This window comes from Marmota flaviventris, chromosome 1 (assembly GCF_047511675.1).
Source record: "Marmota flaviventris isolate mMarFla1 chromosome 1, mMarFla1.hap1, whole genome shotgun sequence".
Taxonomy (NCBI): domain Eukaryota; kingdom Metazoa; phylum Chordata; class Mammalia; order Rodentia; family Sciuridae; genus Marmota; species Marmota flaviventris.
This window is the reverse complement of record NC_092498.1, coordinates 13250176-13277953: the sequence shown is the minus strand read 5'-3', so window position 1 is coordinate 13277953 and position 27778 is coordinate 13250176. Positions and strand designations below refer to the sequence as shown.

At 38.5% G+C, this 27778-nt stretch overlaps 2 protein-coding genes across 2 annotated transcripts in view; both read left to right on the top strand.

Moving 5' to 3' along the window:
• Positions 1-11327, top strand: part of Mgam (maltase-glucoamylase) — a 208646-nt gene extending 197319 nt beyond the window's left edge. Inside the window, exons 137-139 of the mRNA XM_071611523.1 lie at positions 8319-8368; positions 8915-9085; positions 10399-11327. Coding sequence (XP_071467624.1) covers positions 8319-8368; positions 8915-9085; positions 10399-10476 — 299 coding nt within the window. The 3' untranslated portion in view covers positions 10477-11327. The remainder of the gene's footprint in view (positions 1-8318; positions 8369-8914; positions 9086-10398) is intronic.
• Positions 11328-24030: 12703 nt separating this feature from the next.
• Mgam2 (maltase-glucoamylase 2 (putative)) overlaps positions 24031-27778 on the top strand; it is an 81605-nt gene continuing 77857 nt past the window's right edge. Inside the window, exon 1 of the mRNA XM_034635455.2 lies at positions 24031-24136. Coding sequence (XP_034491346.2) covers positions 24031-24136 — 106 coding nt within the window. The remainder of the gene's footprint in view (positions 24137-27778) is intronic.

Here is a 27778-nt window from a genome sequence, read left to right as displayed (position 1 = left end):
GACGGCTAAAGGATATCTTGTTAGGAATTTCCAGCAATAGTGGGGTGCTCCGGAACCTGGAGGAAGGATTTCCATCGCACGAGGATCAGCTACGGGGACTCAAACGCGAGAGGTTTGTCGCACTGCTTATTCAGCAAATCGGCCCGAGGCTAGAATCTGCAGCGTGCGCTGGGATAGAGACGCAGGGTTACAGCGCTGCAGTTTCTGCCAGCCGCGCAAGCACCGTACTCAGGGCTGAATTCTGGGTTCGAGACGGGGAAGGAAGCGGTTCATCTCGGTTCTCCACACCGGTCAGACCACAGAGGAGGCCAGCAGCCACCATGTTGGTAAACTGACGTCACCACCGCTGTTTTCGACTGACCGCAGCTCATTCAGCCATAGAACAGGTAATTTCAGGCTGCAATTCGCCTGCGGCTTGCAGACAGATTGCTAGGGCTCAGCGCCTGGGTGCTTCTTAGAACCTGATCTTATCGGAGTGAATACCCAGCGCGGAGCGGCTGCTGAGCCCGCGGAGGCTGCTTCTTGGACCCTGCGCCTACCAGAGCATACAACAAGCACTAAGCAGCCGAATTACGGCTCCCGGAACTGAGCCCGCGGGGACTGCTTCTTGGAGCTTACAATTATAGGAGCTTACACCGAGCACGGAGCGGCCGAGTTCCGGCTCCCGGAACTTCCCTGGCCCGGGGCTAGGAGCCCGCGGAAACTGCTTCTCGGTCCGGGTCCTGCTGAGGGCCGGTCAGGACTCACCCGGTGCTTTGGTTGCCCGGCAAGGGGAACGAAATGCTGCCATTCGCATAGGATACCAACATGGCAGAGATCTGATGTCTGCAGAAAGCGGCGGAGGAGGGAACTTCATCAATACCAGTGGTGACATAAGCAGTTGGTCTCCTGGTAGGGGGGGTGAGGCACAGTCACCCGAGTCTCCTCAATTTGTCGTCGAGCCAGAGGGAAGGAGCCGGGCCGCCGCCAGCGCCCGGAGCAGGCCCAGCGGCTTGCCAGCGTGGTGACCGCGTGACCCCAATTGGAGAGGGGGCGGAGCGGAGCCGCCACCCGCAACCGCAAGGTGGGCAGACCCGCGACCCAGTGGTACATGGGCGTGGTAGGAGGGGCAGGGCAGAGCCGCGGTTCGCGCTGTGACGAATGAGCGTGCAAGGTAAACAGACGTGTGACAGCCTGGCGGGTCAGGCCCAGTGGCCTGCCAGTGTGGTACACACGTCACCCCAACTGGAGTAGGGGCAGAGCAGATCCTTCTCCCACGCCCGGATCAGGCCCTGCCGGTGTGGTGGTCACGTGACCCCAATCGGGGGCGGAGCAGAACCGCCACCTGTGCCCGCAGGGTGAGCAGACCAGTGATCAACCTGTAGATCAGGCCCAGGGGTCCGCAGGCGTGGTAGGAGGGGCAGGGCAGATCCGCCGCCCGCGCCTCCAAGGTAGGCAGACCTACAACAGACCTGCGGATCAGGCCCAGGAGCCTGCCGGCGTGGTACAAACACCACCCTAATTGGAGTAGTGGCAGAGCAGAGTCGCCGCCCGTGCCAGGAACAGGCCCAGTGTCCTGCAGGCGGGGTAGTCACGACACCCCAATTGGAGTAGGGGCAGAGCAGAGCCTCCACCCGTGCCCGAAAGGTGGGCAGATCTGCGACCGACCAGCGGGACAGGCCCAGTGGCCTGCCGGTACGACAGACACGTCACCCCATTTGCAGTAGGGGCAGAGTAGAGCCGCCGCCCGCGCCTGCAGGGTAGGCAAACCTGCAACCGACCGGCGGATCAGGCCCAGTGGCCTGCCGGCGTGGTACACTCGTCACCCCAATTGGAGTAGGGGCAGAACAGAGCCGCCGCCAGCTCCCAGAACAGGCCCAGTGACCTGCCGGCGTGGTAGCCACGACACCCCAATTGGAATAAGAAGAGAGCAGAGCCGCCGCCCGCACCTGCAGGAAAGATACGCAAGCAGTATGAAAAGACAAGGAAAGAAAGGACCACAAGCAATGCAGGTCAACGCAACTTTAGAAGAGGTAACAGCTGCAGCAGATGGAATGTCAGATAAAGAATTCAGGATATACATGCTTCAGATGATCTGGAGTATCAAGGAAGACATTAAACAGCAAAATCAGACAATGAAAGATCACTTCGACAACGAATTACGCAAACAAATCCAGGAAGCAAAGGATCAACTATACAGGGAGATAGAGGTTATAAAAAACAAACAAACAGAAATCCTAGAAATGCAGGAAGCAATAAACCAACTTAAAAACTCAATGGAGAATACTACCAGCAGAGTAGAACACTTAGAAGATAGAACATCAGACAATGAAGACAAAGTATTTCAACTGGAAAAGAACATAGACAGCTCAGCAAGACTGTTAAGAAACCATGAGCAGAACATCCAAGAAATATGGGATAACATTAAGAGACCAAATTTAAGAGTCATTGGGATACAGGAAGGTACAGAGCTCCAAACCAAAGGAATGAGAAGTCTATTCAATGAAATAATACAAGAAAACTTCCCAGACTTGAAGAATGAGACAGAATCCCAAATCCTAGAAGCCTACAGGACGCCGAATGTGCAAAATCATAAGAGATCCACACCTAGACACATTATAATGAAGATGCCCAACATACAGAATAAGGAGAGAATTTTAAAAGCTACAAGAGAAAGGAAGCAGATTACATTTAGGGGTAAGCCAATCAGGATAACAGCTGATCTGTCAACACAGACTCTGAAAGCTAGAAGATCCTGGAATAACATATTTCAAACACTGAAAGTAAATGGGTTCCAACCAAGAATTGTGTATCCAGCGAAATTAAGCTTCAGGATGGAGGATGAAATTAAAACCTTCCACGATAAACAAAAGTTTAAAGAATTCGCAGCTAGAAAACCATCTCTTCAAAACATCCTTGCCAAAGCATTACAGGAAGAGGAAATGGAAAATAACAATGAAAACCAACAGTGGGAGGTAGGACAGTAAAGGGGGGGGGGATAATCAAAGAGGAAAACAAACCATGTTTAGTAACAGAAATAAACAAATATGGCTGGAAGAACAACCCATATCTCAATAATAACCCTAAATGTTAATGGCTTAAACTCACCAATTAAGAGACACAGGCTAGTAGAATGGATCACAAAACAAGACCCAACAATATGCTGCCTACAGGAGACGCATTTGATAGGAAAGGACGTACATAGGCTGAAGGTGAAAGGTTGGGAAAAATCATATCACTCATATGGACTTCGGAAACAAGCAGGAGTGTCCATACTCATATCAAATAAAATAGATTTCAAGCCAAAGTTAATCAAAAGAGATAAAGAGGGACACTACATACTGCTTAAGGGAACCATACACCAACAAGACATAACAATCATAAATATTTATGCCCCAAACAATGGTGCAGCTATATTCGTCAAACAAACTCTTCTCAAGTTCAAGAGTCTAATAGACCACCATACCATAATCATGGGAGACTTCAACACACCTCTCTCGCCACTGGACAGATCTTCCAAACAAAAGTTGAATAAGGAAACTATAGAACTCAATAACACTATTAATAACCTAGACCTAATTGACATATATAGAATATACCACCCAACATCAAGCAGTTACACTTTTTTCTCAGCAGCACATGGATCCTTCTCAAAAATAGATCATATATTATGTCACAGGGCAACTCTTAGACAATATAAAGGAGTAGAGATAATACCATGCATCTTATCTGATCATAATGGAATGAAACTGAAAATCAACGATAAAAGAAGGAAGGAAAAAGCATACATCACTTGGAGAATGAACAATAGGTTACTGAACGATCAATGGGTTATAGAAGACATCAAGAAGGAAATCAAAAAATTCTTAGAGATAAATGAAAACACAGACACAACATATCGGAATCTATGGGACACATTGAAAGCAGTTCTAAGAGGAAAATTCATTGCTTGGAGTTCATTCCTTAAAAAAAGAAAAAACCAACAAATAAATGATCTCATACTTCATCTCAAAATCCTGGAAAATGAAGAGCAAAACAACAGCAAAAGAAGTAGAAGGCAAGAAATAATTAAAATCAGAGCTGAAATTAATGAAATCGAAACAAAAGAAACAATTGAAAAAATTGACAAAACTAAAAGTTGGTTCTTTGAAAAAATAAACAAAATCGACAGACCCTTAGCGATGCTAGCGAAGAGAAGAAGAGAGAGAACTCAAATTACTAGCATACGGGATGAAAAAGGCAATATCACAACAGACACTTCAGAAATACAGAAGATAATCAAAAACTATTTTGAATCCTTATACTCCAATAAATTAGAAGATAGTGAAGGCATAGATAAATTTCTTAAGTCATATGATCTGCCCAGATTGAGTCAGGAGGATATAGAAAACCTAAACAGACCAATATCAATTGAGGAAATAGAAGAAACCATAAAAAGACTACCAACTAAGAAAAGCCCAGGTCCAGATGGGTATACAGCAGAATTTTACAAAACCTTTAAAGAAGAACTAATACCAATACTTTTCAAGCTACTTCAGGAAATAGAAAAGGAGGGAGAACTTCCAAATTCATTCTATGAGGCCAACATCACCCTGATACCTAAACCAGACAAAGACACTTCAAAGAAAGAAAACTACAGACCAATATCTCTAATGAACCTAGATGCAAAAATCCTCAATAAAATTCTGGCGAATCGGATACAAAAACATATCAAAAAAATTGTACACCATGATCAAGTAGGATTCATCCCTGGGATGCAAGGCTGGTTCAATATACGGAAATCAATAAATGTTATTCACCACATCAATAGACTTAAAAATAAGAACCATATGATCATCTCGATAGATGCGGAAAAAGCATTTGACAAAGTACAGCATCCCTTTATGTTCAAAACTCTAGAAAAACTAGGGATAACAGGAACATACCTCAATATTGTAAAAGCAATCTATGCTAAGCCTCAGGCTAGCATCATTCTGAATGGAGAAAAACTGAAGGCATTCCCTCTAAAATCTGGAACTAGACAGGGATGCCCTCTCTCTCCACTTCTGTTCAACATAGTTCTCGAAACACTGGCCAGAGCAATTAGACAGACGAAAGAAATTAAAGGCATAAAAATAGGAAAAGAAGAACTTAAATTATCACTATTTGCAGATGATATGATTCTATACCTAGCAGACCCAAAAGGCTCTACAAAGAAACTATTAGAGCTAATAAATGAATTCAGCAAAGTGGCAGGATATAAAATCAACACACATAAATCAAAGGCATTCCTGTATATCAGCGACAAATCCTCTGAATTGGAAATGAGGACAACCACTCCATTCAAAATATCTTCAAAAAAAATAAAATACTTGGGAATCAACCTAACAAAAGAGGTGAAAGACTTATACAATGAAAACTACAGAACCCTAAAGAGAGAAATAGAAGAAGATCTTAGAAGATGGAAAAATATACCCTGTTCATGGATAGGCAGAACTAACATCATCAAAATGGCGATATTACCAAAAGTTCTCTATAGGTTTAATGCAATGCCAATCAAAATCCCATCGGCATTTCTCGTAGAAATAGAGAAAGCAATCATGAAATTCATATGGAAAAATAAAAGACCCAGAATAGCAAAAACAATGCTAAGCAGGAAGTGTGAATCAGGCGGTATAGCGATACCAGACTTCAAACTATACTACAGAGCAATAGTAACAAAAACAGCATGGTACTGGTACCAAAACAGGCGGGTGGACCAATGGTACAGAATAGAGGACACAGAAACCAATCCACAAAACTACAACTATCTTATATTTGATAAAGGGGCTAAAAGCATGCAATGGAGGAAGGATAGCATCTTCAACAAATGGTGCTGGGAAAACTGGAAATCCATATGCAACAAAATGAAACTGAATCCCTTTCTCTCGCCATGCACAAAAGTGAATTCAAAATGGATCAAGGAGCTTGATATCAAATCAGAGACGCGCCGTCTGATAGAAGAAAAAGTTGGCTATGATCTACAGTCGGTGGGGTCGGGCTCCAAATTCCTCAATAGGACACCCATAGCACAAAAGTTAATAACTAGAATCAACAAATGGGACTTAATCAAACTAAAAAGTTTTTTCTCAGCAAAAGAAACAATAAGAGAGGTAAATAGGGAGCCTACACCCTGGGAACAAATCTTTACTCCTCACACTTCAGATAGAGCCCTAATATCCAGAGTATACAAAGAACTCAAAAAATTAGACAATAAGAAAACAAACAACCCAATCAACAAATGGGCCAAGGACCTGAACAGACACTTCTCAGAGGAGGACATACAGTCAATCAACAAGTACATGAAAAAATGCTCAACATCTCTAGCTGTCAGAGAAATGCAAATCAAAACCACCCTAAGATACCATCTCACTCCAGTAAGATTGGCAGCCATGAGGAAGTCAAACAACAACAAGTGCTGGCGAGGATGTGGGGAAAAGGGTACACTTGTACATTGCTGGTGGGACTGCAGATTGGTGCAGCCAATTTGGAAAGCAGTATGGAGATTTCTTGGAAAGCTGGGAATGGAGCCACCATTTGACCCAGCTATTCCCCTTCTTGGTCTATTCCCTAAAGACCTAAAAAGAGCATGCTACAGGGACACTGCTACATCGATGTTCATAGCAGCACAGTTCACAATAGCAAGACTGTGGAACCAACCTAGATGCCCTTCAATAGACGAATGGATAAAAAAAATGTGGCATTTATACACAATGGAGTATTACTCTGCATTAAAAAATGACAAAATCATAGAATTTACAGGGAAATGGATGGCATTAGAGCAGATTATTCTAAGTGAAGCTAGCCAATCCCTAAAAAACAAATGCCAAATGTCTTCTTTGATATAAGGAGAGTAACTAAGAACAGTGTAGGGACGAAGAGCAGGAGAAGAAGATTAACATTTAACAGGGATGAGAGGTGGGAGGGAAAGGGAGAGAGAAGGAAAATTGCATGGTAATGGAAGGAGACCCTCAGGGTTATACAGTGGAGGAGGTAGAGAGAGAGGAGGGGAGGGGAGGGGAGAGGTGGGGAGGGGGGAGGGTGGAGGATGGGAAAGGCAGTGGAGCACAACAGTCACTAGTATGGCAATTTGTAAATCAATGGATGTGTAACTGATGTGATTCTGCAATCTGTGTATGGGGTGAAGGTGGGAGTTCATAACCCACTTGAATCAAAGTGTGGAATATGATATGTCAAGAAATTTGTAATGTTTTGAACAACCCACAATAAAAAATTAAAAAAAAAAAAAGAAAAAAAAATAAAATAAAATAAAATTAACGGTGTATTTTAAAGATAAAAAAAAAATATATAGTTGTTTGCTACTTCAAGTGTGTAATCCATTTTGTTCATGATCTTTATGCCTCATGCAAATGATGCTTAATGCTAGATCTCTCACCATTATTCATCAGTTCATTGTGATAAGGGACATATTTCTTAGCTTTATGGCTTATTGTCCCAGCAAGACAATGCCTCTCTCAGTTGTGCTATTTTGGAGGAAACTTTTCCATTAAGAGTTTACAGAAATGTGTAACTTCTTAGAAGGATGACTCACATATCCAGTAGAACTTTCTGCAGTGGTGGAGTTGCTCTATATCTTCTTAGTTTAATGCAGTACTAGTCATATGTGGCACAAGGTGACAAGTGCATCTGATTTTATATTTAATTTTATTTTAATTAATTTAAATTTACATTGCTATATTTTTCTGGTGAGGATAGCCAGTGAATACTGACAACATGGTGATAAATGAGAAAGAGGCTAGAATAAGGGAGAAAATGTCAAGGATGGGGACGAGAATGAGAGCGCCTGAGGCAAGGATCCCAACCAGTCGACCTTCACCAGATGTGCCAGACTTTATACTCTCCCTGGGATGGTGGCATACATTAAGGGTAAAGGACAAGGAAGGCTTTTATTTGTTCCCTGGAGATTGCATTTAGAAAACTGCCTGATACCTCTCAAGATGAACCCAACAATGCACCAGTCTTGGTGCTTGTGTATGTGTGTATCTGCATGCATATATGCATAAGTATACACTAGCAAAAGAATATGGAAGTCCTGAGATGACCGGGAAGAGGCTGGGAGTGGTAGACCACAAGGAAGAGAAGTGGCACGAGACTGGTATTTGTGTTAACTGGGGTTGACTGTGAGTCTGACTGGTTTCCACAAGGAGGAGTCACATTACAAAATGGAGATGAGCAGAGAAGAAAAGTAAAACAAACAAAAAAATCACAAAAATAATCCCTGCTCTCTCAACCAAGACAGGTAGCCAATTAGAATTCTCTGGCATAAGCCTTGGTCATATTTTCCTGTTGTTTGTTTACAGATACCATTGAAAATGGAATATATTATTTGGCCTACTTTTCTGCCAGCCAGGTGAGTGTGATGGAAAGTGGAGTTCTGCTGGTTTAGTAGGATGTTCAATGCCAGAAGGGCACCTAAAATGTCTTCCATGCTCATCTTGTTAATTTACGTCCTTCCTTCCTCCAAACTGCACATAGAGATTCCCCATGTTCCCAGGAAGTTTGCTGTGATGGAAACTATTCACATCTCATCAGTAACCTATTTAGGTTTACCATTTCATAGATAGACTGTTTTTATATAGTGTAGCCCTGTTCCAGTGTTGCTTTGAAACGGTCTGCACATTTTGTGACTTCTCTATGCATAGAATATAAGTTCTTGATGGTTGAGACTGTCTCCTATAGCTCAAGGAAATTTTAAAGACCCTGCAGGCATTTATGCAAAGTAGATGTAGTTGGCAACAGGGGATAGAATGCTGAAATCATGATCTCTGCTAGCTGAGGACACAAGATGATGACCTAGAGATTGCTTATTCAAGGTTTATATTTGTGCCTAAAAAGAGGTTGGGGGGAAAAACTAATTTTGTTTTTTTTCCCTTTTGTTTTATTTCCAATTTGACAGAATACAATGCAGAGTCATGTAATTTTTAACAATTATGTTGTTGCTACAAACCCATTGAAATTGGGCTACATTGAAATCTGGGGTGTGGGCAGTGTCTCTGTTTCCAGTGTGAGCATCACTTTGAGGAACGGGAATGAAATACCCCCCTTCACCTACAACTCTACAACACAGGTTGGTGGCCCATGAAAAGTTCAGTGATATTTCCCAACCTTGGTTGGCCTCATGCAAAGCCGGTTCCTTTCCAAATGCTATTCTCTCCTGACAATCTTCCAGGAATCTCCATTTTCAGTATGTCTGCTTGGACAGAATGCAGATAAAGGGACAATTCATGGTTTATCATTCTCTGGAATCCAGGGTCTGGATCCTTCCTTTCCATGTTTGTCTTGTCTTATCTGTAAAACTTATCTGTCCTTACTCCTTCATCTCGTATCAGAGACCAGTCTCCCAAACAACTTGAACCACCATATTTCATCAAATATAAGGAGACAATACCAGCTAAAAGTTGTTCCACTATTTCACAAAGAAATAAATTCCACACAAAAAGGAAAATAAAACTATGAAATAAGTTTTTCATATCAATTACTTTAAAAAAATTTTAAACCTGTAGGAAGCTCTTTGAAGTTTCCATAGACAATAGAGTTTTATCTAAACATTTTAATGTTGTAAGAAATTAATCCTAAAGAAAATGTTGGCTGTAGATACGTTAATAATTCTACCACAAAGTAATTTGAAAAGGTAGACCGTGAATGTGAAGAAGTATTAATACCTTAAACAACTTAAAATACATGTTTATTTTATTATTTAAATCTGTATTCAGATCTCTTATTATTTTATAATTAAATATTCTATTATATTGTTTTTATATTATACAAATATGTGATAGAAAGGAAAATATATTTTCTCTCATTTCTAGGTCTGAAACAAAAGTTTTTATTAGGTTTTATATTTTTTGTTTCCTCATACTGTCATTTTCTTGTCAAACCAACTTCCCCAACTTTACTAAGAGGTCATAAAGGACTTTGCCTAATTCTGTTGTGAGCCAACTCATGGACTGACATGCAGGATAAGGCCTGCACACAGTAAGGTCCTCTGGAAGGTATTTGCCTAGAAAGAAGCAGGAGTATTAGACTCTTACTAGGCAATCATCAGAGTGGAGGGAATAGGAGAAGAAAAAATAAAAGGAGGACTTCAAGGCAAAAGCTACATCTCAGAACAGTGGAAAAGCGGGCATTCTCTCCAACTTGTCTATGTAGTCATTTCTCATCAGTGGTTCTGTATCACATTATCCCTATCACTGAACGATCTTTGCACTCTAGGAAATTAGAAAACACCTTTCTCACCTGAAAATGTTAGGGCAATTGGCAGCTAGGCCATGAATTATGAAAATATTAGGGGTTTATGGGAACCATTGTTCTGCACCTGATATGTTTGTGTGTAGAAAATTTCAAACAAATGCCCAATACTTTTTCTTTGTTTCCCAATAGGTGTTAAAAATTGATGTGACCCGCAAAAGCATCAGCCTACATGATTTCCTTTCATTGACATGGAAAAGCTCTCCATAAATTTTTAGAGCAAGATCCTAACTTTGAACAACTCTGAAGATACTTATACTTCATGCCCATAAAATTATTGTGCATTGTTATTGATTCTTGCCCAGTATGGATAAGATATTTTATTGATTTGATCATGTTTTATCTGTGAATCCTAAACATTAAATTTTAGCTCTGTGGGATAGACAGTAGAGAGGTGTGGAAAATCTATGGATTGTCTTAACGTCTCTGTGTGATTAGTATGGTACAGATGATTCATTATATGAGGATGAACTGGTACCATGCAGTGTGTGTATGTGTGTGTGTCTGTGTATGTAATTATGGAATGGGCCCTACTTTCTTGCTACGGACGTAGAAAAAACTTGTCATGACATTTCCTGGTCTTGAAGCTAAGCAGTACCTCAAGAAAGCATTCATAAAGAGCATCTGCTAGTTGCTTATAGGGAGAGGGGAAAAATATGCTAAGAGCATGATGTAAGAGCGGAAACCACATCCACTCGGGAAGACCACAAAGACAAAAGCATTTATTTACCTTACACTTTTGACATCTTCTGTTAACAATAGGAAAATAAAATATAGGTGCAAGATAAGCAGGGAAGATTTGAGGCCACAAAAGATGATGACAAAAGTGATCACAAATTGTCAGGAATAGTGGCCTCATGGGGAAGGGAAAAGAAGAGTCAACTCATTTGAAAGAGAGCAGTGAAGGAGTTTGGGTATGAAAGGTAATTTATTTTCACACTAGTGTGCTTTGAAATGTATAAATCATGTGTGTCCACCTTGCCTAATATGTGTAACCACAATTCACACAAACACATGCAATCTATGTGTCACAGAAAAATAAAAGAAGTGAATTTGCAAAAGATTTTGAATGTTGTGATGTTTTGTCCCGGGGTACTCTCACTTCTGGGTTAAGACTTCTTCCTGTTTACTAAACTCTTGTGAATTGGTCTTTCTGGTTCTCTTTGGTGTCAGAACTCCTGCATGGAATCCACTGATGAATTACAAAGAGCCTTTCATAAGCCTGAGGTTTGTGAAGGTGTACTTGGATTGTTTGAATTGTCCTAGCAGATGCTATATTTGATTAAATATCAACTGACAAAAAATGGGAGTTGAAACATACAGATGGTTAAAATTTAGGATAAAGAATTTACATAATGTTATTCAACAGGAGTATTTACATGTGACATTATTTGAAAATGACTTGAAACAAGTATATCTGAAATGAGCATGTCCACTTCCCCATGTGGTTTTCTTCTCGTATGGACCAGGAAACTCTTTGGCTTACATACTCAGGTTTCAGCACCTGCATATTGTCACGTTGGTTTAATGTTCTAATTATGAAAATAAGGAGCCTTTTCATGAGGGCCTGAGCAAACTAGGAAAGTAGTGAAATATGGAAAAGCAATCATGGGAGTCATTTGATTAAAAGGGTAGGAAACTTGTCAACCTCCTCTAATCATCCACGCGGGAAGACCACAAAGACAAAAGCATTTATTTACCTTACACTTTTGACATCTTCTATTAACAATAGGGAAATAAAATATAGGTGCAAGTTGGCTCTGGCTACCCAAAAGTGTTTAAGAAGTTTCCTGGCTAACAATCCCCAGGGCCAAGGCTCTGAGTGAGGCATGTGGGGTTGAGAACATTTGTAGTGTTAGGGTGAGGAACTCCACTGAGGGCCTGGTAACACCTCTGGAATTCACTTAAAAGGATTAACTTGATAGTAATTCTAGGCACATAGGATGTGGCTGGAGGAGGTAGGTCATTGAGACTGTGTCTGTGGGTTTTATAGTTTTTTTCCTTTTTGAGTGGAGCACTCTCTCTACTTCCTGGTGGCCATGTCTTGAATAATTTTCTTCCTGTACACTCTTCTGACATGATGTTCTCTCTCCCTTTGAGTCCATAGCAATGGAATTGGCTCTCTATGAACTAGACCTCTGAAACCATGAGCACCAAACAAACTTTTCCTTCTCTAAAATTGTTCTTGTTTGATCTCTTGGTCTGGCAAAAAACTGACTAAAACGGATGTTTAGATATATGTATGCATAATGGAATGTTAAAGCTAATCACCACATCCATTATGACACATTTATCATTTTTTTTCAATAACAACACTTAGAAGCTATTCTCAAACATTTTTAAGTATACAGTATAATATGCTTTTGGTTTCTATGAAGATAGTTCCACAAGAACATGTATACCTTGTGTTTAGAATTGGAAATTTTCTTCTTAAACCATCTGGAAGTTCTGGAGAGGAGTTGGGTTTGTTAGTTTCTTTGTTTCTCTACCTGGTATCCATTTCTTGAGTGTAAGGTTGTAACCTGTCCCTCCTCATGGCAGGTATTAGATACACTGATCAGGATATTGTATGCTTTTTTTCTTTTTATTTGTGCATTGTATCTATTCAAAACAGAATGATTCATTGTGAAATATTCATATATGCATATAACATAATTTGGTCAATTTGTGAAGCATCCTCTGGGTTCAGAAACTCCATTAAACAACTTTGTCTCTTTAGGATTGGATTTCTTAATTTGCAAAATGTTGATGTCAGAATAAAGCTATGATTTCCAAGCTGTGGAGTTGTGCAGAGCCCCAGGGCTCTTTGTTACCTAGGGTTGGAGAAAAGGTAGATTCTCAGGATTCTGAGCTCCCTGCCCTGTATTCAATCATTCAGTAATTTATATACTGGAATCTCATTTGAAGAAATAATTTTAAATACATATATTTATCAGTTCTTATATATTGTGACACCAGTAGTTGGTTTTCAGCTGACAACCTATTTATTAGCCTTTCATAGACATATTTTTAACTGTACAGAGTAGGCTCCATGTTGTATCACCTAAGACTATGCTACTAAGAGGTTTTACTTCAATAAAAGGATAAGATTTATCTCTGCTTCTAAGGAGGTGATTACTTTTTAAAAGTTTTATTGGTGCATAGTAATTATTCACAATAGTGAGATTCATTGTGACTGATTTGTACATGCACACAACATAATTTGATCAATTTAATTCTCCTGTACCTTCTCTTCCCTTCCTCTCCTTCCTCACCCTGATTTCTTTCCTCTACCCGACTGGTCCCCCTTCTATTTTCATAGGTCACTTTTTTTTTTCCTCTCTAGCTTCCACATATAAGAGAAAACTTAGAACCCTTGACAAAGTATGGCTTATTTCACTTAACATGATGCTCTCCAAATTCATCTATTTTCCTGAAAATGACATATTTTTTTTCTTCTTTATTGTTGACTTAACTCTACTGTATATACGTAGCAAATTTTTATTATCCATTCATCTGTTGAGGAGCCCATAGGTAGGGCCCATAACTTGGCTATTGTGAATTACACTGCTATAAGCATGGTATGCTGACTTTAATTCTTTTGGATAAGTATTGAGGAGTGGGATAGCTAGGTCATATAGTAGTTCTATTTCTAGTCTTTTGAAGAACCTCCATACTGATTTCCATACTGTTTGTACTAATTTACAATTCCATCAACAGTATATCGAAGTTCCTTTTGATCATATCCTATCCAGTGTTTAGTATTATTTGTATACTTGAAGAGTTTTATTTTAACTATAGTGAGATGACATCTCAGTATGGTTTTGATTTGCATTTCACTGATTGATTGCTAAAGATGTTGAACATGTTTTTTATATATTTGTTGGCCATTTGTACAATTTTTTTGTTTGATAAATGTCTTTTTTTTCATTTTCGCAGTTATTGATGGGGTTGCTTTTGGTGTTAAGTGTTTTGAGTTCTTTATATATTCTGGATATTTATCCTCAGTCAGAAGAGTAGCTGGCAAAAATGTTTCTTCCATTTCCTAGGCTCTCACTTCATACTCTTGTTTCCTTTACTGTGCAGAAGCTTTTTAATGGGATGGCATCCCATTTACTATTTCTTGGTATTGTTTCCTGAGCTTTAAGAATCCTATTGAGGAAGTCATTGCCTGCTCTTATATGTTGGAGTGTTTGCCCTGTGTTTTCTAGCAGTTGCAAATTTATTGTTTTGTACTTATGTCTTTGATCCATTTTGAGTTGACTTTTTTGTTTCATGAGAGATGGGGATCTAGTATTGTTTTCTACATATGAATATTCCATTTTCCCAACAGCATTTGTCAAAAAGGCTGTCCTTTTCCCAGTGTATATCTTTGGAGACTTTGTCAGATGACTGTATCTGTATGAGTTTGTCTCTGTGTCTTCTATTCCACTGGTCTATGTGTCTGTTGTCATTGATACAGCACTGTAGTGTATGTTGAAGTTGAGTATTGTAATTCCGCCAGTGTTGCTGTTTTTGCTTAGAGTTTCTTTGTCTATTCTGGGTCTTTTGTTCTTCCGTATGAATTTTAGGACTGTTTATAATAGTTCTGTGAAGAATGTCATCATATTCTGATAGGGATTGCATTGAATCTGTTGATTACTTTTGGCAATATAACCATTTTAATGATATTAATTCTGTCTTTCCATGAACCAAAGGAGCTATTTTTATTGTTTGGTGTCTTTTTCTTTATTATTATTATTATTATTATTACTATTTTATTCTAATTAGTAATACATGATAGCAGTGTTTAATGTCTTTTTCTATTTCATTTTTTAGTGTTCAATAATTTTTGTTGTAGAGGTCTTCTATCTCTTTGGTTAGATTTTTATCTACATATTTTTAAAGCTGTTGTGATAGACTTGCTTTCCTGAATTCCTTCTCAGTGGATTTAGTATAGGTGCATAGAAAAGCTATTGATTTTTTGTATATTGAATTTATATCCTGCTACTTTGCTGGATTTGTTATCAGCTCTAGAATTCGTATAGTGAAACTTTTGAGATCTTGTAGGATTATATCTGCAAACATGATGATTTCACTTTATCACTTTTATTTCCTTCTCTTGCTTCATAGCTCTGGCTAAAAATTCAGATATTATATTGAACAGGAGTGGGCAAAATGGTAATCCTTATCTTAATTTTAGAGAAAATACTTTGTTTTACCCCATTACATATGATATTAGATTTGGGTTGGTCACATATCTAGCCTTTATGATTTTGAGGCATCTTCTATCACTACTTTACTTGGAATTTTTATCATGAATAGGAGCTGAATTTTGTCAAAGTTTTTTTTTTTCTGTATCTATTGAAATAATTATGTGATTTTTGTTGTTGGTTCTACTTTTGTGGTGTATTGTTTATTGATTTTCGTATGTTAAACCATCCTTGCAAACTTGGAATTAAACCAACTTGATCATGGTGTATAATTTTTTAATATGTTGTTGAGTTTGATTTGCTAATGTTTTATTAAAGATTTTTATATCTGTGTTCACCAAGAATATTGGTCTGTAGTTTTCTTCTCTTGATGTGTCTTATCTGGTTTTGGTATCAGGCTAATACTGGCTTCATAGAATGAGTTTGGAAGTGTTTCTTCCTTTTCTGTTTCGTGGCATAATTTATGGAGCATTGACTTTAGTTCTTTAAAGTTCTTGTAGAATTAATCTGTGAATCCATCTGGTTCTAGGCTTTTTATTGTTGGAAGTCTTTTTTATTTCTGCTTCAATTTCATTATTATTGGTCTGTTTAGCTTTTCTATATCTTCTTGGTTCAATTTTGGTAGGTACTGTTTCTAGAAATTTATCTATTTCTTTTTATAATTTCTAATTTATTGGGACATAGGTTTAAAAATATTTCCTAATAATCCTCTGGATTTCAAGTGATATCTCTTGTGATATCTTCTTTTTCATCTTTATAACCTTTGTAGTTTCTATTCTATCTTTCATTAATTTTGGCTTTGATCTTCATTATTTCTTTCCTCCTACTTGTTTTGAAATTGGTTTGTTTTTATTTTTCTAAGATCTCAAGATGCATCTTTAGGTTATTTATTTGGGATTGTTCTGATTTTTTATGTAGGCACTCACAGGTGCAAACTTTCCTCTTAGAACTGTATATGGTATTTCCCAGGGATCCTGGTTTGTGGTATTTCTATTCTTATTTGATTCTAAGAATATCTAAATTTCTCCCCTGATTTCTTTGATGACCCACTCACTATTCAAAAGTGTATTTGTTTAATCTCCATGTATTTATATGGTTTCTGTAAGTTTTCTTGCATTGGTTTCTGATTTCCTTGCATTATGATCTGATGAGATGTATGGGATTATATTGACTTTTTTGTATTTGCCAAGACTTGCTTTGTGACCTAAAATATGGTCTATTTTGAAGAAAGTTCCATGAGCAGGTGAGAAGAAAGTATATTCAGATGTGGTTGGATGAAACATTCTCTAGATGCCTGTTAAGTTCATTTGATTTAAAATAGTTTTTAGTTTTGAAGTGTCTTTCCTAACTTTATAGCTGAATAAACCTATCTACTGATGAGAACGGTATATTGAAAATATCTGGTATTATTCTATTGGGATCTTTGGGAGACTTTAAGCATATTATTTATTTACGTAATTAGGTACACCAATATTTGGGGCCTAAATATTTGCTGTACTTACATCTTCTTGTTTTATTGTAGAAATAGGACTGTTTTATACTCTTAAAAATCGTTGAAGCTCCCAATAGGTCTTATATATGAGATTATATTTTTGATGTTTTGTCATAGTAAAATTTTACTACATTTTATAATACAAAATTAGAAGATTAGTCTTACACTTTTGCAAATCTCTTTAAAGTCTGACTTAATAGAAGGAAGCAGGATTCTTGTATCTGTTTTTACATTCAACATTTCCCCTGTGGGGAAACTCCACCTTGGGCTCATGAGAGAAAGATAGTAAAAAGAGAAAATATTTTCCTGGTGTTTTGATGAAAATAGTTGTACACGCCCCCGCCCCCCCCCATCCACCCACCGAAAAGGTCTCTTGGCCTCTAGATGCTGGTCCTCGGAGCATGATTTAAGAACCATTTCACATGGAGTCATATAAATCTGTGGTTACCTGAAGCAGACCCTGAAATTTGGACCTTAACTTATAATTCCTGCTGGCCAGCTACTAAGGAAAATGTTGAATTCTTACTCTTTGACATATTTTCTCTACTCTAGATCACATAATTTCACTTTATCTCTTTATAGGCATGCCAAAATTTTTTTAAATACTAATTCTTAATCTTTTCATTTAAATAGGGAAATTCATTTATTTTATTACCAATACTATAGTATTAATTGTCATATGTGTCTACAAAGGTAAGTTTGTACTGGCCTTGACAGATATTGTCAGAGTCTCACTGATAGTCCCTTGTTCTTGTCATTACAGTTGAATCATCAAGAGTTTTGCATCTGTCCTGGGGGGATGGTACTCTCAAAGCCAAGGATCATACATATTGTTAGTTTCTGAGTTGGTGATTCCAACCATCTGCTTGCTTTGATAACTGTTTGAGATCTGCCAATGGCTAACTTCACCATCCCTTCTTACTAACTAGCAACTAGAAGGAACTGGGCCATATGCTTGATTCTTTTTTTTTTCAAAATGATCCAGTTACTTTTTTTGTCAAGTCAACTATATGACCTAATATTTTCCATCTGTTAGTGAGTGATATGGGATTGTGAAGTTAGATATTTTCTGCACTTAAGGAAATGGGTTATAGATTAGTTGTAATTGTCTGTATCCATTGTAACATGAATGATGTCACAAATAAACACAGAATGTGAGGAGTTAAGAGTAAAATATCATGCAAAGGATAGAGGGATCTTGTGTAATGATAAATATCCTTTCTTGATCTTTTGCCAAAATATCTTCATAATGTGAAATGAGATCCAGGTACATTCCCCCTGTAACAAAGGCTACTTGCACTGGGCCAAAAGATAACATGAACCTGTCATTCTAGACACTCAGAAATACAGAAACTTAGACTGTTTGTGGTTTTGTGTGTGTGTGTGTGTGTGTGTGTGTGTGTGTGTGTTTACCTATATACTGAACAGTTGAATCAAACATAAGATTACGATGGGCTTCAATCACTTATGGTTCACAGATGCCATCAAAAGAATCATTATATCCTCACAGAATAATATAATGGTTATAATGTGAGTGTAAAATGGTACTGCTACTTTGGAAATTTTTCTACCATCCCTCAAAAATTTAAATACAGAGTTACCATAAAACCCAGCAATTCCATTCCTAGGAACTCAGCAATTCCTACCCTAAAGAATAGAAAACATATGCTACACCAAAACGTGTACATGCTTATAAAAGCATCATTCATAGAAGCCAAAGAGTAGAAGCAACCCAGATGAATATCAAATGTTGAATGGGTAAAAATAATGTCGTATATTCATACAGTGTCTATGACACCAAAAGGAGTAAAGTACTGATATCTGCAATAGCAGACTAAGTGAAAAAGCCATACACAAATGACCACATATTGTATGGTTCTACTCATATGAAATACTCAGAATTAGCAAGCTCATAAAGACAAAACATTGAAGTGTGGTTCCAGAATTAGGGGAGAAGGGAATGGGAATGAATGCTAACTAGCATATAGCTTCTTTGAGGTGATGAAAATTTTCTGGAATTAGATTATAGTGATGATCACACAACTTTGTAAATGCAGTAAAAGCCACTGAATTGTAACCTGAAAAGGATGAGTTTTATGCTTTGTGAATTATATCTCAATAAAAACAAAACCCACCTGAACAGAAAAATTATAAAGATATTAGTAATTTAAACTCCAGGAGGGCCAAAGAGTGAAGCTTGTGGGCTATCATACAGAGACAATGCCACGTACACTGTGGGAGATTGGACTGCCACAGCCTGTAGCATACATCTGGTTCACTTCCAATACTCAGCATAGAGATGATGTCCCTAGGTCCCTGGCCCTTACTTCCCCTAAAACATGACATCTCCCCTCCATCCTGACATTTCCCTTTCATATGGTACCACCTTTAACACTTTCTTCTGGACGAGACCACTCAAAGGCAGCGACTTCTGGTTTTCTGAGCCAAGGTCACTTACCTATACAAGGGCTGAAAGGGAGACTGTGAAAGGTAGTTCCCAATCTTCTTGGGCAGGCAAAATTGTTAAAGTGAGAAATTCCTTAATTTTTTTAAGGTTCTGAGCAGTCAAAGGTCACAACAAATATCTTCTAGAGGCCCCTTTCCACTTAACGGTTGCATAATTTCTACTTTAATGGTGCTTTGCTTATTTGGAATAACTTGGGGGAAAGTGTATATAATTAATGACAAGATGAGTTGATATAAGCATACTGGAGGATGAAATGGAGAAATAAACAATGACAAACCCAGAGCTATTCATTTTTTCCCTCCTTTATTCAGCAAATAGGTATACATTTAAGAACTATGTATGGGTATGGGGCAGAGTGAAACACCAACAAGACCCTAGCTCTGGAGCTCTTCAGGCCACATGAGCAGAGAAGGAAACACAGCTTATGACAAGTAAAGTAATCAGATATGGACAGGAATGCTGAGGGAAAACTATTAGAGTAAAACCCAAACCCAAAACAGCCTTCCCCTTGCATTAACAAAGCATTCTCCCTTGTCCCAGGGAGAGCAAGGACTGTTTTATGGTCTGTTATAAAATGCACTCCCCTCCTCCCCCTTGGTCAACTTTATGAGGCAGTAAATCTATCCTGGCAGAAGCTCTCTCCATCAACCCGGTCACCTTTGCTCAGTGCTCCTCACGAATCACCAGGCCTCAGTGAGAGCTACAGTAAGGAAAGAGACAAGGCTATGAGGTGAGTACTTTTGCCCAAGCAGGTGGTGCTTTGGGAAAGGAATTTCTTTCTCATAGGATCTCAAGGGGGAAAAAGAGGTCCCTTTCTTTTTGTAGATTTTCCTCTGCCCTGGCTTCTTAAGTGATCTATACGCCTTCACTTTTCTTCTGGACCTGATGTTTTCTTCATTTTCCATAGTCGGTGAGGTATGAAGATGAGATCTTATGTGGAGAGAGGGAGGGAGGGAGGGAGGGAGAGAGAGAGAGAGAGAGAGAGAGAGAGAGAGAGAGAGAGAGAGAGAGAGAGAATACAGATGGGGAGGGTCTAGAGTAGGATGTCCCTCTCTCACTGGGAGAACCATGCAAGAACAGATGTGATCCTCTGGAATCTAGAAGGTGGCATGGATTCATGGGAAGCTAAATGTGCCCCAGCTTTGAGCAGAAAGGATTTCTAAGTAGGGAGAATTCTACCTTTAGTAATCCCCACTCTGACCCTCTGCCTGGATGACAATAGCTCTTATGGCAAGAAAATGACTGTGATTGTCCCCAGAGTGTTTCTGAATTTGCTGAACTTCTGTGTTGAGTCTGCTCCCTCAGAAAGACTAAGAAGCAGTAAGAAGAAGTACCTGCTTCTGGTCTATAGAAGCTGGGAAAAACCATCTCCCTATAGAGGGAAACAATGCTGGGAAAAGGATGATAATTGATGACCAACTGTTTGCTGTGATATGGAATTATGGTCTCTGTGTGTATTTAGAGTGGGTCTCTCCAACTTCTTTCAGTGCCTGAAATTCCACCATTGGAGATTTACCCTCTGGGTCTTTAGGCTCTGAGGTCTGGAAGATACTTTGGAGAGATTATGCAAATATTATTGGAAGCTCTGATTCTTAGTTTGCCTTAGTTCCACCACTAATCATGGTGGGACAAAATTATTTAATATCCATCTATAAAATGGGAATGGTGATGCCTGCCTTATGAACTTTGATGTAGGTGTTTTATGGGACTATAACAATAAGAATATAGCATGCTCTGTACTTTATGGGGAATTGAGCAAATCTTTTGAATAATTTACACTCAAAGAGAGACACCTGACAGGTTTAGGTTATTAGAATAAAATAGTTAAAAAGCCTCAATTCCCAGGCCCAGTTTCTCCAAGAGCTGAGGAATCTCTGCAAATACCTCTTGGCCAATTATCTGTTGAATCTTGCTCTTCACCCCCATTTCAGTTTAAAGAACATCATTTCTTGGGTAACTACAGATTATTATAAAGACTGCCTCAATGACAAATTGAATTTAAACGAAAATAGTTGTAGAATGCTCTTGGCATTGGGCTAGAGAGGAGCATAGTTTCAGGAAAATGTAACGTGAAAAGAGAAGTAAACACAAAAGCAAAAGACAGAAAATTCTTTATACACACAGAAAAAAGAGGCTGGATAGAGGAGGTGTCATGAGGACTTTGGTCCCAAGGTTAGAGGTTTATATCTTATCTAGAGAACAATTAATACTTGAATATAGAAGATACTAGAAGATATATCGGGGAAATGAACCAAAGATGTTGGAAAAGTGTTCTGCCTCAACTGGTAACTGGTAAGAGAGGAGCCCAAAAGATCCCTAGATTGTTACTTTTTTTTTAAAAAAAGAAATTTTGGTTCTGTTCCACAAGCTATTAATTATTTGAAGTGCAACCCATTCGGAAAAAGTTGGGACTAAGGTTGAGGATGGATGCTTTTGTGTCTGAAGAGGTTCATTTTGGTTGACTCTTTTGGATGCTCACATGAGACACCAACAGGCCATTGAATATGTGAATCTATATCTTTGGTCTGCGAATATAGGCTGGATTGTTGTCAGATATATAAAGTCACATGAGTTATGGGGATTGCTCAAGGACAACAGGCAGTTTTGAAAGGGGACTTCTGTGAAAATATGAAGAATATCCACATGTAACAGAAGAATCAAAGAAAATTGAAAAGAAATCTGAACTAGAGGTAGAAAACCAGGACTGAATGATATCAGGAATATGGATAGGTAGAGAGTTTCGAGGAGGAGGGAGTGGTTGATAGTGCTAGATGATTAAGACAGAGCCTGTTGTATTTAGGGGTTAAGTCCCTGGTGGCTTTGGCAAGAGCAGTTTCAGTGGAATGCAGGAAATACACTCATTCCAGTAATGCATGAGGAAGCTAATCAAGACAGTGTATAATTATCTTTTTAGAAGCTTAGCTACAAAAGTAAAATAAAGTTAAAATGGTACTTAGAGAATAACAGAATAACGCAGAATCATCAACAGTTTAGGATAACTAAGAAGACATCTATGAGGGGTAAAATCAAGTTTGGAGGCAGAGGTTGACCATGTAAGAAAGAGGAGGGATAATTGGTGAAACAAAATTTTGGAGAAATTCAGGGGCTAGGAAAGCTGGAGGATGGGTACAAGGATTATGCTTGGGCAAGAACAGGAAAAACTCGGCTATGGAGAATAGAAGGGAAAACATACAAATTTTGCCTATAGTCATGCAGAGTTTTTTTGTACCAAAGCTTGAGCTGAGAACATGGAGATAAGATAGCGTCTGTAAAACAGTTACTTTCTCTTCCAAATTAGAGATGATATTGGATAAGAATAAGAGTGTAGTTGAATGAAATTGGTCTTGGAAAAAAGGATCAATTTTTAAAATTGTTCCTCTGAAAATGAGAGGAGCTGGTAAGATTGTCAGTGGGTCTGCAGGCCCAGTTATTTGGGGGGGGGATTAAAAGTCCTACTGGTATCTATGTTGAGCCAGTGCATCAGCCCAGAGGCAGAGCTTTTTGGCTGGATGGTTTCGTGATGTAGATTCAGTTAGCAAATGAGGGGATAAGAAAGATGAGAGCAAATGGCCAGTTGAATAGTGATATTGAGGCCTAGCTCCAGTGGTCAGAAAGGGCTCAGAGAACAGATGGAAGTGGAAAAAGAACAGAGGCCTCTATGGGATCAAAGAGTAGAGAAAACTGAAGAAAGTCAGTGGGAGAGCAAAATACATAAGCTTGTGACCAGTAAATGGAAAGCGGTGAAGGATTTAAAAAGTGAAACAATTCTGAGGGGTGGAAATTCTAGGGCACAGTCAAGATGTCTGGTTGATGGAAGCCAAGCAAGCATGAAGGTCCTTGAAGGTAGAGACTGTCCTGAAATGTGAGGCACATGACAGGGATTCACGTGGGAGTGCATGCACAATCTGATCTCACCTCTGTAGCTGAAGAAACAGGCCCCAGCAGGGGAGCAGCCCACCTGTTAGTAAAAGAACAGAGCAAGCATGCATGCCCTCTGATTCCCAGTTTTCCATCTTCACCCTGGGATCAATGCATGGGCTTCAGGATATCTGAGATCAATAAATTCGTATGAGTTTGTGTGCCATGCGCATGCAAGTGAGCATTCTGTTGGAGATTGGGATCAGGTTTATTTTTGTCACCAGATTCTTAAAATGACCAGTAACTTCTAAGTAGTTAAACATCTCAGCATTATGCCATAGGGATCGGAAGAAGATGTGGATTTGGCTTTTGCTATTTTCTTTCTCCCTAAGTGTACCCTCTATTGTACTATACAGAGTGCGCATGAAGGTCAAAGTGTCATCTGAAAGGGCTTTGTGAGCCATCACAACCCCTCATCCCTCTATCTTCAGGATCTGGCTCCTCTCTTTCTCTCTCTCTAGTTCTTTATGTCTGATATATACTTTTCCCCAAACAATCTCAATATCTACACAGACAAAAAGGTAAGAGCCCGAAAAGTGCACAGAGTTAGGTGGAGACACCATGAAGAGCAGAAACAAACCTTCTCTAAGTACATAGAGTTGAATGCTGGTAATCAAGGTTGTCTCGCAGACAAGTTCACATTCTAATCACAAGCATCCATCTGTTCTTTCAGGGCTCTGCATTTTGCTTTAATCCAGTTATCTGTGTCCATCTAGATGGCAAGGAAGCTCAGTACATTGGAAGTCCTTCTGTTCGTCTTCTTCATAATTGTATTGGCTGTAGATATCCTCTTGCTGCTGCTTGTGTTGGAGAAACCTTCAGGTAAAGGAAATCTGGTGGCTCCTGGGTTGGAAAGAGGGGTAAAGGAGGTCACCCTTGGGTACCAAAGAGATCCTTCTATTCCTTCTCCATATTGCAGCATTCGAAACACTTATGCACAATTAATTGAAGTCAATCTCCAAGATAAGTCTTTTTTTTTTTTGCTACTAAACCTTAAATGTTAATGGTTTTCAGTATCTTCCAAGCCCCATTTGCTATAATTAAAGGATGAAAAATTAGACTTTTAATTGCCTGCCCTTCATCCCAGAGGCATGAGGAATTAGAAACTTCAAGGAGAAAGCAGGCCAAGGCAACATTGCCCAGATCCATCCCATTATGGAAAAGGACTTTAGATCACCAGCAGGCTGAGGGTGATTATGGTGGCCTAGGTACAACATTCGCAGTTAGCCTGTAGCCCATAGAATGATGAAATACCTATGATTTCCTCAGAGGTGCCTTTGAAACTGTTCTTGCCCCCCATCACACACACACACACACACACACACACACACACACAATCAAATTGTCTTTTTCCCTCCATGCATATAATTAATATAATCTAAATAATAAAATGGCATGTGTCATACAAAAATCTATTATCAATAAAAACTGAATTTGGAAGTTTGTTCTGCGTGATAAAACTCTTTACAGATGTGGATTAAACATAGAGTAAAAAGCAGCTGTGCCAAGAGTAGCCCCAGACGTGACCTGCTCAGTCTTTCCAATATTCTCCACAGTAAGCATTAGGGCACTTTCTAGGAAAAATTACCACTTTCCAAGATGATTTGAAACTCACTGATAGAAACCACTTTGATGCTATTCTTACTTCTTCTGTGTGTGTGTGTATATGTGTGTATGTGTGTGTGTGTGTGTGTGTTAGGGGGTAACAATTCCAATAAGATTTCTATCCAGTGGATGTGAATAAGTAGTTTCTTCATACTAAATATAAAACTAAATATCTACACCTGTATTGATACCAAGACACACTTACACACTTCGATTTATCCAGAGTAGTTCAGCTGTTAACTGTTTTACATATAGGCCTTTTTTTCTAGCTACTTTTTTTTTTTAAAGAGAGAGGGAGAGAGAGAGAGAGAGAGAGAGAGAGAGAGAGAGAGAGAGAGAGAGAGAGAATTTTTAAATATTTATTTATTTGTTTGTTTTGTTTTTAGTGGACACAATATCTTTATTTTATTTTTTTATGTGGTGCTGAGGATCAAACCCAGCACCCCGTGCAGGCCAGGCGAGCGCACCACTGTTTGAGCCACATCCCCAGCCCATCTAGCTATTTTTTAAAGATAGGTTTCCATGGAATGAAAAACAAATTCTTCTTCTTCTTTTCCTCCTCTTCCTCCTCTTCCTCCTCCTCCTCCTCCTCCTCCTCCTCCTCCTCCTTCTTCTTCTTCTGGAAGAACATGTAACATGCAATCTACATTCTTAGCAAAATTTTTAAGCCTACAAAAGAGTATATTGTATCTGATCTCTAAAACTTACCCTGTACAACTGAAATGTTACACATATTTATTAATGATTTCCTTTCCCCTAATGTGTGTCAAACACCATTCTATTTTTTGCTTCTATGAGTTTGACTATTTTAAATATTTCACATAGGATAATGCAGTGTTTGTCCTTCTGTGATTGGCTTATTTCCTTAGATAAAGTCCTCAAGTTTCATCCATGTTTTTGCATATTACAGGATTTCCTTTTAAGGCTCCATAATATTCTGCCACATTTTCTTTATCCATTTGTACTTCAGTGGACACTTAGGTTGTTTACAAATGATGGCTATTGTGAATAATGTTGCAATAACATGGAAGTGCTGATATATCTCCAAATTCCTGACTCAAGTCTTTTGGATAAAGACTCAGGAGTGGGAATAAAGATTCCTATGGTAGCTCTGGTTTTTAATTTTCTAGGAATCTCCATCCTGTTTTTCATAGCAACTGCACCTCCTTGCATTCCCAGCAATGGTGGACCAGGGTTTCCGTATCTTCACATGCTAACCAAAAGTTGTTGTCCTCTGTTCTGTTTTGATAATCACCATCTTAAGATGTGTGAGGTAATATCTCCTTACAGTTTAATTTGCATTTCCCAGATGATTAGGAATGTTGAGCATCTTTTCACATGCCTGTTGGCCATTTATTTGTATGTATTCTTTGGATAAATATCTATTCAAGTTTCTAAGCCATTCGTGCCATTGAGTTTTTTGAATTTCTTTTGTCACTTGGAAATTGACTTCTCGTTGGATATATGGCTTATTAATACGTTCTCCCATGGCCTAGGTGACCTCTTCACTGTGCTGATCAGTGCTTTAGTTTGGCTCAGTCCCGGTTGACTATTTTTGCTTTTGTTGCTTATATTCTTGGTCATACCAGTGTTAAGCAACTTTCCACATGTTTTATTCAAGAAATTTTATGGTTCTAGGCCTTATGTTAAGTCTTTAATCCATTTTTAAAACAGACATGCACACACTAGTGCATGAGTCAATAGGGATAGTGGAAAGGTAGTTGACACCCATAGTAACTTCAGTGGCCTGAAGGTTCAGGGGAGATCCAGTGTTCTGACTGGTTCATGGAGCCCACAGACCCAGTCCTATTTAGCTTGTTGTTGTGTAGGAGAAGGGTAAACAAAGTGGATAAAGCCTTGAATAAGAATAATTTTGAGCAGTTGTATATATTTCTTAAGGGGCCAATAATATCTTCCCTATCTACATCAAAGTTTATTAGAAGTGAGTTGAACAAAACCAAATGTAATCCAACAAACAAATGATAAAAACAAAGGTATAACACATTGGTATATTCATATGTTAAAATAAGAGGTTGGATTTCTACCTCATAGTATACATGAAAGTTAACTAAATATGGATCAAAGACATAAATGTAAGACCCCAATACTACAAATCTTTAAACAGAAAACATGGGTCTGAATGTTTGTGTCCTTGGATTAGGCAACAGTTTGATAGATGATATATAAAGCACAGTAACAAAACAAAAAATAGGCAAACTGGACTTCATGATACATGAAAACTTTTATGCTTCAAATGACAGTATAAAGAAAATGAAAAAATAACCTATAGAATCAGATGCATTTGCAAATGAAATATCTGATAAGGGCTTAACATCAGGGATACACAAAAAATGCTACAATTCAAAGCAAAAAGAAAAAAATGTTAAATGAACAAAAGATTATATATATATATATATATATATATATATATATATATAACAAAAGATCTACAAATGACCATAAAGAATATTTGACACTATCAGTTATTTGGAAAACATAAGTTAAAACATGATATTTTGTTTCACATAAACCAGGATGACTATAATAAAAAATTAATAACAATTACTTTTAAGGTCAAAGAGAAGTAGTAATCCTCACACATCACTCTTAGGAGCCACTTTGAATAGTTTGGAAGTTGCTCAAAAAGTTAAGGATAGAGTTAAACATAAGATTTACAAATTTCACTTTTAGGTATGTAACCAAGAGAATTGGAAATATGTTCACATACTTTTGCATGAACATTTATAGCAGAAATATATATATATAGTAAAAAAGTGGAAACAACAACAGAAATATACATCAATTGATGTGTAGAGAAACAAAATGAAATGTGTTATATCTACTTAGTGGAATATGATT